The sequence below is a fragment of the Otolemur garnettii genome, unplaced genomic scaffold (genome assembly GCF_000181295.1).
Source record: "Otolemur garnettii isolate 467f Iridium unplaced genomic scaffold, OtoGar3 scaffold00002, whole genome shotgun sequence".
Taxonomy (NCBI): domain Eukaryota; kingdom Metazoa; phylum Chordata; class Mammalia; order Primates; family Galagidae; genus Otolemur; species Otolemur garnettii.
In genome coordinates this window covers 7,346,211-7,356,907 of record NW_003852397.1, presented here as the reverse complement: position 1 = coordinate 7,356,907, position 10,697 = coordinate 7,346,211, and the positions used below count along the sequence as shown (strand labels likewise).

At 40.5% G+C, this 10,697-nt stretch overlaps 1 protein-coding gene across 1 annotated transcript in view; it reads right to left on the bottom strand.

The window, feature by feature from the left end:
- Window positions 1–10,697, bottom strand: part of SLC16A10 (solute carrier family 16 member 10) — a 131,793-nt gene that overhangs the window by 38,304 nt on the left and 82,792 nt on the right. Inside the window, exons 2-3 of the mRNA XM_003781594.3 lie at window positions 8,368–8,512; window positions 4,256–4,709 (exon numbers count right to left, since the gene is read on the bottom strand). Coding sequence (XP_003781642.1) covers window positions 4,256–4,709; window positions 8,368–8,512 — 599 coding nt within the window. The remainder of the gene's footprint in view (window positions 1–4,255; window positions 4,710–8,367; window positions 8,513–10,697) is intronic.

The window sequence follows — 10,697 nt, the reverse complement described above, 5'->3', positions numbered from 1 at the left end:
AAAAAAAAAAAAAAAAAAGATCAGGACTTGAAGCTGGACATGTTTAGTCTGAAACATGTAGCAGTCATCCACGCGAGATATTCAGTTAGCTGGATATCTAACTCTGGTGGAAGATTCAGAGAATAGGTCCAGCCAAACCCGGAACCCGGGAGACTGGATGGAACCAGCAGTGGAATAGATACAAAGATCAAAGAGAAGCTTAGATACGCTGATATTGGAGGGCAGGGGAAAGGGAGAGAGCAAAGAAAGTGAGAAGGGGTCACAGGGAGGAAGGAGGAAAACAAGGAGGGTGTGGTGCTCTTCATGGATGCTGAGTAAAGAAAAACTGGACAGGAGGAGCCAAAAAACAAAACAAAACAATGCTCAAGCAAAGGGGGCAATAAACACTGAAGGAGCTGCTCCTGGGAATGCTTGTATAGAAAGTTAGGCTTCATCAAACTGATTTATATTTCTAATAGAGAATATAAGCATAGGGCCCAAAAGACAGATCATTTTTAAAGGCTAATTACAAAAGGACAAAACTTTCAACCCTGCTTTGAGAGCAAGCACACATATTCCTTTTCAAATTGTCACATACAATCTAGTAACACTAGTAGTGCCATGGCGTCACAGCTCACAGAAACCTCAAACTCCTGGGTTTAAGTGATTCTCTTGCCTTAGCCTCCCAAGTAGCCAGGACCACAGACACCTGCCACAATGCCCAGCTATTTTGTGGTTGCAGTTGTCATTGTGAGCAGGCCCGGCCAGCCTCAATGTATGTGGCCAGCGCCCTACTCACTGAGCTATGGGCACCAAGCCACATTTCTAGTTCTTATTTGTTTTTGTTGTAAGGCAGAGTCTTGCTCTGTTGCCCGGGGTAGAGCACAGTGTTGCCATCATAGCTCACCACAACTTCAAATTCTCCACACAAAAACAGAAAATTTAGCCCTGTGTGGTGGTGTGTGCCTGTAGTCCCAGATGCTCAGGATCCTGAAGCCCAGGAGTTTGAGGTTGCAGTGAGTTAGATAATGTCTCTGTACTTTAGCCCACGTGATAGAGACAGACAGATCCTGTTCTCAAAAAGAAAGAAAAAAATATGATGTTCATATGACTGCTTAAATTCTTGGTCTTTCTCCTTTCTGTAATATCACAATTCAGATTAGTTGAAGAAACCAAATATGACTATGGCAGAGTGAATATACTGCTGTGAGAGGCAGAACCTTTACCTTTAAACCCTCTATATGATACTCGTGCTTGCATTAAGTACTACACCGATAGTTAGCAGTCACCAAGTCACCATCTCTGCAACCGTGAGCAGTCATTTAATGTCTCTGTGCCTTAGTCTTCTCATTCTTGAAATAAGGATGACACATCACAGGTATCACATTGTTGTGAAGATTAAATAAAAGATGTATGCAAAGGTGCTTTGTAAACTATAATGGTTTTAATCATTACATTTACAAAGTCTACCCTTCTTCAGATATGTGTTTCTCCTTCAACAGTCAAAAAAGGGTTTGATATGGATTGAGCATCATCTACGAGTCCTGGAAAGATTTTCTATACCTTTTCCCTGTCTAAGAAGGAAACTGTGGTCTCATTTCATGAAGCCTGGGTTAAGTGTTCATAATGTAAACTCTAAATCACAGCAAAGTAACAAACTAGGGGCAGCACCAAAGATGAGATTTAAATAGCCTGCATGGCACTTAACTGTCTGGTGTTTCCTCTACAATGTGGCTTTTGGTAGCATAAACTTTGAAAAAGAGAAACTCCCAAATGAAAAGCGTCAACACATTTTGTAAGAAAACATGCCTAGAAGGGGGAAGAGCAGAAGAAATAGAGTCAGTAAAGACTCTCCTCCTGTGCCCTGATTTATCACCTCCTGATTACAACAGTATCTGTAACATTCTTTAACTTATCCCCCCACTATGAAATTTGATTTACCTTAAGACATTACATATTTATTTTCCCCTCAATAAGATGGACCCATTTGGTGGCCCAATATGCTGTTAATGCTGTGTTAGATTTGCTACAAGATAAGCATAAAGGAAGAAAAACAACCCTTGCTCTACTGTTTACTAACAAGTAACTCTTGGAAAATCCTTTAACATAGAAATGTTTTTTTTTTTTTTTTTGAGACAGAGCCTCAAGCTGTCCCCCTGGATAGAGTGCCCTGGCATCACAGCTCACAGCAACCTCCAACTCCTGGGCTCAAGCGAGTCTCCTGCCTCAGCCTCCCAAGTAGCTGGGACCACAGGCGCCTGCCACAACGCCCAGCTATTTTTTGGTTGCAGCCATCATTGCTGTTTGGCGGGCCTGGGCTGGATTCGAACCTGCCACCTTAGGTGTATGTGGCTGGCGCCTTAGCCGCTTGAGCTACAGGCGCCGAGCCAACAGAGAAATGTTAGTGAAGAACTTGTTTTATAGTGTGTAAAACAGAGCTAATATTGTTTATTTTGCCTACTTCACAGAGTTCTTGTGAAAATCAAATGAAGTAATATATGTGTAATTAGTTTATAAATTGTAAATATATAACCAGAAATAATTAGTTATCTACCACTTGACCTTTGGTAAAAGTCTGGTATTAGCCAAACTGAGATACTGATTTCTCTGGGTGTATTCACCTAGTATTATAGTACCACAGAGAATTTAAAGAAAAAAAGAATTTACATTCATCTTTGAGAAAGGATAAAATGAAGAGGTAGATTGGTAAATTGGATCCTTTCCCAACAGATCTATATTCCAACAAAAATTAGCTTCATGGTTCATGTATATGTTCCTAAAAGTGTGAAAATGGATTATCAGATCAAGATGTGGCCATATACTGCATATGTGACAGGAGTTATTTCAATTCAAAATTGAATTATAAGGCTATTTTACTTAGTACCTTAGTCTTCAGAAAATATCAAGTAGCTCAGAATACTAATACCTAGTCCTTCCCTATATTTCCTCATTGGTCATCCCAGTTGCCTCCTCAACTCCCCTGGCAAGAAGAGAATAGAAGAATTGAGAAATTAAAAGATTAAAATTCTTAGAACCAGGACATGCCTACCATTCTCTCCGTTTCCTTGTTTAATTCTTTTTTGAACCACACTAATAACTGATGTATTGCATTGATGATGTAGTTACTAACTGACCCCTTGACCCCAGTAATTTTTTGAACTGCTGTTACTTTCACCAAAACTCTTACCTAAAAAAAAATTGTATAAATATCTATAAGTAGACTGTAAGCTGGGAAAGATCCAAGTTCACACACAGAGTATACACACAAAATGTATGCCAGTGTCATTTTTGTTAAGCATTTATCATCTATGTTGAACTGTAAATATATTTTCTGTCACAACAGTAAGAAAAAAGGAAGAAACATAATGAGCACTTTTGAGCAAATTTTGCCAGGGCAACTACTTTAGACCCTGCTTATTCTTGTTTCGGGCTGAATTTTGCCTCTTTGAAATAGAAGTAAACAATATAAACTGCTTGAGCACTTAAAATCCTAACTTCCTATAAAACACTGTCTTCCCTCATTTAGAACTTGCTTAACATTTTTCAAATACTCCTCTGAATAGAATTCCCATTTTCCCAGAAGAGTCCCACAGGTCAGTGTAATGATTCCTTGTGTCAAAGCCATTGGCTTTTTTGCTAATTACCTAATTTCTGGACCCTTCAATTAAAAATAACTTATTGATGTTGGCAAAATAACTATAACAGTTTTGCCCCGGATAAGAGACACTTGAAGAAAAAGTGATCTATTAATATCAAATGTTTTATATTGCTGTAACCAGTTTCAAGATTTTAGCTTTCCTTTTTTAAAAATTATTTTTGTTTGTTTGGCTTGGGGATCTTTAAAATACCAAAGCAAATCATGAAACACACTCCCTGTTTAATGGTCTTAGAGGCTACAGTCTGGAAGCAGTCTGTGGGCGTTAGGAACTGGGCTGTCCAACAGGAGGTGAGCGGCAGTGAGCCAGCAAAGCTTCTCCGTATTGACAGCCACTGCCCATCATTTGCATCTCTGCCTGAGTTCCACCTCCTGTCAGATCCCTCCCACCTCAATCCATGGAAAAATTATCTTCCATGAAACCAGTCCCTGGTGCCAAAAAGGTAGGGGACTGCTGGTCAAATGAATGCATTGACCTTGTTTTGAGAAATCTTTTATTTCAGGAGTCCCTGAATTATAACCAGGATGGTGAAGCCAATTTCAACCTGATTTTGCTCTTCGAGGAAGTTTTCCTGTATGAAATAATATCCATTATCAGCAAAGCTGAAGGAGCATACTCACCAAGTGAACATAAGGCACAAAGTATCCAAAAAGTGCAAGTGGTATTCCAACTGCCCACACTGCATAAGCTGTCACCTTGAAGATGCCAAAATTAAAAAATTTCTTTGGAGGACTTGACTTTCTCCTGGAAAAGAGGGAGGATCCACTGCTTCCACTCTCTTTATCTTTGGTACTGGAAGTAAGAGGTCTGTAAGTAAAGCCAGCCAGAATGAGAACAAACATGAAGATGCAGAGTACCCTCAGCGTTTGAACGAGGCCCATGCTGTCAATCAGAACCTTTAAAAGCAAAGGCAGCAAAACTGTGAAGATGCTGCTGCCGGCAGTGACAATGCCATTCACCAGTCCAAGGCGCTTCTTGAAATAGTGTCCCAAAATGACCAATGAAGGCTGGTATGCAAAGGAGCAGCCGCAGGCAAATATGATTCCATAGGTGAGGTACAGAGGCTCGATGGAACTGTATAAAGATGAAAAAGACAGAAAGTGGCTTTGATTATTTTTATCATGTGCCTGGTAGGACAAAACCTTATAGTAAAAGTAGGTTTTAGTTAGTTAATATTTTCTCCAAATAAAAACCAAAAACAGAAGTAAAATATTTAATGACTCAAGAATGTGTCATTAAAAATATTTAATTAACTCTAAATGCATGAAAAGTCACTGTTAAGGCCATCAGTGCTTCTGTTCCTCCTCCGCTTTCTATGAATTTCAGGTGATCCACACGGCATTGGGTAAGAACTGTGCTCTCCACAGCTCAGAAATAAAGGTCAGTGCCAGGAAGGGCCCCAGTAAAACTGATAGTGATTAAACAAACCAAAAACCTAGTTTCAAAGAAACTTTTTTAAAACTTAGAATTTAATAATGTAAGGGCATTATTTCATGGAGTTTTTCTAGGTACGATGTACTAAGCAATCTAGTAAGAGAAAAGGCTGCATTTGGTATTTCTTCCCCAAGGTTACGTGAGAAACATTTGCTTAGAGGAGCAGTGGTGCCTCATTTTTGCTGGCCTCAGGCCTGCAGACCAACCTTCGCCCTGTACTGTGCTGTTCCAAGTATTGTGCAAGATAACAAGATATCATATTCTGATGGCAGGAAGTCTAAATTAAGTGTGCACCAATACTGATCCCTGTTTTAAGCTTTAAAGCCATGTACTTCTCAAAAGAATAATTATAGAATTCTGTAGTTTAACGAAATAACTTAATTGCACTTAGGTAGAAGATGATATCATTATGTTCTTTGAGACAATTATTAAGTAAAACTACTTCCATTTTTTTTGAAAAGGCTATTTATAAGTTATAAAGGCAAATAATTTATTAGAAACTGAGATAGATAAAGTTGGTTAATAATTAAATATTTGACTGTAATGCAATTATCTAGAATATGTTGAGGTTATCACAGGAACTCCAGCATCTGATAAAAGCAAGGCATGTTGGCAATCCTCCCTCTGAGATGCCCTCGCCGCTCTATTAATGCACAGCTAGCACCATCTTTAACTCAGGCTCAATAGTTACCTCAGGCTTTCCTAGATTAACCGCACTTCACTCCAGTCACCTTTTACTGAGTCTCTACTCTTTGTTCAACAAACATGTTAAGCAGATATTATGTACGAAGTACTTGATGAAAAAAATATTTTAAATGTAGCTCTGCCTTCAAGATATGCATGCCTCTTTTATTTCTAAAATTTCACCTCAGTATCAGAGATTTTAAGTTCTTGAAATCTGACAACTAAGTGCAGTGTACATCAGCAAGGCTGTGGGATACCAATCACACGTGTAAAAAGGATTCAAGGAAGGGACACTGACATGAACTGAGATGCTGGAGAAGGTTTTCTTTATAAGGCAGAACTGGAGGAGAGGAAGGTGGAGCTGACATTTGACACTTAGAATTCACACTACATTTCCACCTGCTCCTGTATATTGCTCTGAAATTTTGGTAGCCTTTCACCAGGAGGTTAAATAGAGTATTGCATGTTTTAAAGGGAAATTTGGTTTCAAGAAATGTCATTTCACTTGCAGAGGAAAGGAAGGTGAAGGGAGAAAACTGGGTCATGACATGAAATATATTTCACAATTTTTATTTCTCAGTGATCAAAAAAATTTGGAAAATACAGTCTGCTCTATGTTTGTATATGGACTTTGTGTAACAAACTAGGTGACAGGTTACCTAAGTTTTCTACTTCTCAATTTTCTACCACAGCCTAAGTGGTAAGACATTCAGCAAGTGGTAGGGCCACAGGTACTGACAGTAGGTACCCAAGGGCTACCAGATCATAGAAGATACCTGATGAGGCATTTCTAACACCGTGTTAATAATGTGACTAAAGGCTCGGCACCCGTAGCTCAGTGGTTAGGGCGCTGGCCGCATAACACAGGGGCTGGCAAGTTCAAACCCGGCAGGGCCTGGTAAACAACAATGACAACTACAACAACAAAAAAATAGCCTGTAGTCCCAGCTACTTGGGAGGCTGAGGCAAGAGAATCACTTAAGCCCAAAGGTTCTGAGGCAAGATTTTGAGGTTGCTGTGAGCTGTGACGCTACAGCACTCTCCTGAGGGTAGCATAGTGAAACTCTTATCTCGGCTTGGAGCCTGCCGCACAGTGGTTATGGTGCTGGCCACATGCACAGAGGCTGGTGGGTTCAAACCCGGCCCAGGCCAGTTAAACAACAATGACAACTGCAACAAAAAAATAGCCAGGTGCTGTGGCAGGTGCCTGTGGTCCCAGCTACTTGGGAGACTGAGGCAAGAGAATCTCTTAAGCCCAAAGGTTTGAGGTTGCTTGAGCTGTAACACCACAGCACTCTACCAAGTGACATAGGGAGACTCTGTCTCAAAAAGGAAAGAAAGAAAGAAAGAAACTCTGTCTCAAAATAATAATAATAATGTGACTAAAAAAGAACTAAAAATAAATGATCTCACAAAATCACCTAAACAAAATACTATTCTAAACGAACATTTTTTCCTTAAAACAACTACTATACAAGAAAAAAAACCAAAGTTTTTACAAGATGGAATGTCTATTGTCTACCAAGAAATAAATATAATTTAAAAAAATCCAAATAGAATGTCTAAGTTAGGTGAAAGAAAGTATGAAAGAAAGAGGCTCATTTTTAAAGTTGAGAAGGTAAGGGGTGAGTAAAACCAAGGATTCTGTTGATTAAATCCTGAATATTTAAAGTCAAATGTAAATTTTACTAATTTTTCCCTAATGATCACAATGATGCTTTTCAACTAAAGCAGATAGTTAGGGACAGGGAAGAGGCAGAAAATGAAGAAAAAACACTAACGTAGAGACAAAGGCAGGAAATGATCTTAAGAGATCTTATTAATCGCCTCCTGTTGGCCAGCCCTGCATAGTGAAGTAGTGTTTCTCTGAGAATTATTCTAACACCACAAGGGGACTTACTAGGAGACTGGAGCTGGAGGGAGGACAGGTGTCGCTTACAGTATGTGCCCGTCAGCTCCTGTGGTTAGTCCCTCTTCAGGGCACTACATCTTTTCTTCTAATAGACACAGGAAAAGTGCATTACATTTTATCTTAAGGTGCATTTGACCACTGCATTTTGCCATAGTATTTAAAAATTTTAGCATGTTCTTTAAAAAAAAAAAAAAATACAGACAAGAATTCTCTACTGGGGATGAAATGAATAGCAACGTTTTTAAGCCATTAACAGAAAAATTTCTTGTCAAACCTAGATATGGCCATTTTACAACACCATTTACTATTCCCTGAAAGCCTCAGACTGAGCTGACCTTAGACTAAGGCCATTGTTTTAGATAACTCATTGTTATAATTTGAGTTCCTTTAAGATTTTTATGACTGAGGGGGGGGCATTTTCTTTGCTCCAGGGAATACATACATCCTTACTGATCTGTCTTAGGTATACAAGCAAAAGCATCCAAATTCTCAAGCTCTGATTTGCTGCTATGAATAAACAGTTTGTTGTATAAGTCCTATTGCTTTAGGTAATGAAAAGGTAATTCCTTGCAAACAGCAATGTTTCTGAAAGCCAAACTTTAAGGTATCTGACAGTTCTTGAAAAGCAACATAAAGAAACCAAATCCTTTTTCTGGATATTGAGGAGCAATGATAAATAACAAAAAGAAACCAAGTCCTTACCTCACAAAAGAACTGGACATGAGCCCAATGAATCCAACAGCAGCACCCACGACAGCTGTTTTCCGACAACCAAATAGGTCTGTGAAGACACTGACTATTGGGCAGCAAAAGAAAATCATCCCCATGGAGAGAGAACCTACCCACGCTGTAAAAGAGGGGGACAAACAGGGGGCACATTGTTACATAAACTGTACTTACACCATTGGATATAATGCACATTTAGAACAATATTAAAGCAGAGTAATTAAAGCAGCATTATCCATACTGATGAATAAAGGGAAAGTTGGAATAAATTAGTACTTTCAAGAGAAAAAAACTCTCTTGCATAAGTCTTTGTGAATTACTGTGGATTTTGCTCTACTGTTAACTAAATATGAAAAATCACAGATTCTTGCATCTATTGAACAAGCACTAACAGCAATATATAATTAAATACAACTTTTTGTCTTGACTACCCTCTTAAAATTTTATTTACGGGGAAAATTGCCCCCTGCCACTAAATGACCACTTCGGCAGGCCTGAATGATTCTTTTGGTCAATGTTAAATAACAGAAAGGACCATGGTCACTTTAGGTAATAAACCAATCTTCACTGTGTAATCAAATCTCTTCCACAACCTCCTCTCCCCTACCCTAGCTGCCGATTCTTTCCAAGGTGGGCATGGGAGGGGTGAGCTTGGGGGAAGGAAGGAAGGGAGACTAACTTGAGCAGTCCTGCCAAAAAATCTGTACGAGGATCTTTGAAGCTTTCTTTTTCTCAGCTCTACTTTTGTGGGTTCTTTAGAGTCTCACCTCAGAGTTCCTTCTGGCTACAGCTACACTGACTTGGATAACTCATTCTTTCCCTGGGTGTTTGACTGTCATTCAAAAGACTCTTTGTTGGACCTCACTGCCCTCCAGGCAGTCTATGTGGGCAGGAGTCAAAACAGTTCCAGGCTACACCTCTCCTTCACTAGGCTGGCCTCTGATCTAAGGAGTATTAGGCAAATTCCAACTTTGCCACCTCTTTGCATTGCTCTTGCTGTGGAAGAAGTTAGCCAGCAGCACTTACTTTCTTTTTTTCTTTTTTAGAGACGGTCTTACTCTATCGCTCTAGGTAGAGTGCCTCCACCTCATAGCAACCTCCAACTCCTGGGCTTAAGCGATTCTCTTGCCTCCCAGGTAGCTGGGACTATAGGTGGCCGCCACAACTCCTGGTTATGTTTTGTTGCAGTTTGGCCAGGGTCACGTTTGAACCCGCCACCCTTGGGCCGGTGCCCTATCCACAGAGCCACAGGCGCCGCCCAGCAGCATTTTGTTGTTGGTTTAGGCTAGGCACAGTGGCTCACACCTAGCACTCTGAGAGGCCGAGGCAGGCAGATTGCTTGAGCTCTTGGGTTTGAGACTAGCCTGAGCAAGAACAAGGTCTCATCTCTACTAAAAATAGAAAAAACTGAAGCAAGAGGATCACTTGAACCCAAGAGTTGGAGGTTACTGTGAGCTATAATGAAGCCATGGCACTTTACCCAGGGTGACAGCTTGAGACTCTGTCTCATACACAAACAAAGTCGGTTTACTTGAGGAGTCAAACTGTAATGCCCTAACTCCATTTTGTACATAGAGCCAGACTTACTCCATTTTGCTATGGGCTTTTTTTTTAAGAGACAGAGTCTTACTCTATCGCCCTCAGTAGAGTGCTGTAGTGTCACAGCTCACAGCAACCTCCAACTCCTGGGCTTAGGTGATTCTCTTGCCTCAGCCTCCCAAGTAGCTGGGACTACAGGCACTCCAGCTTCTGTGTTGCAGTTTCGCCAGGGTCAGGTTTGAACCCACCACCCTCAGTATATAGGGCCAGTGCCCTACTCACTGAGCCACAGGCGCGCCACCCTGCTATAGGCTTTCAATACTCCCCCTTTAAGCTCAGCTGAAAGCTGCAGAGTTTAGCAAAAACTATAAAATCCTGTGAAACCAAGGCTCTCCCTTGTAAACACTGCCCGTACCCTATAGATCTAACCTTGCAGGTGTTGGCTTTTATAAACTCAGCTTGTGTTAAGGACTCCTCCTCCCCTACTGAAAGCACCTTATAAAAAGTTTATACCCCCCGCTTCTGGGGGTGGAGAGACTTTGACACGGAAGCCCACTCTTGACTGCTGGCCAATAAAGGACCCCTGCTTAATTTGGACTCAGTGTGCTGGCGTTTCTCTATTCCACACACTTCAGGTATAACAAAACCCCAGTCCTTTGTGACCCCTAAATGATATGGGAAGTTTGTTTAAATCTCTAAGTGGTCCCTCTTAAGCTCTCCGTCACTAGATATCAAGTAAGAGAACAAATACTCCCACTTTTCCCATG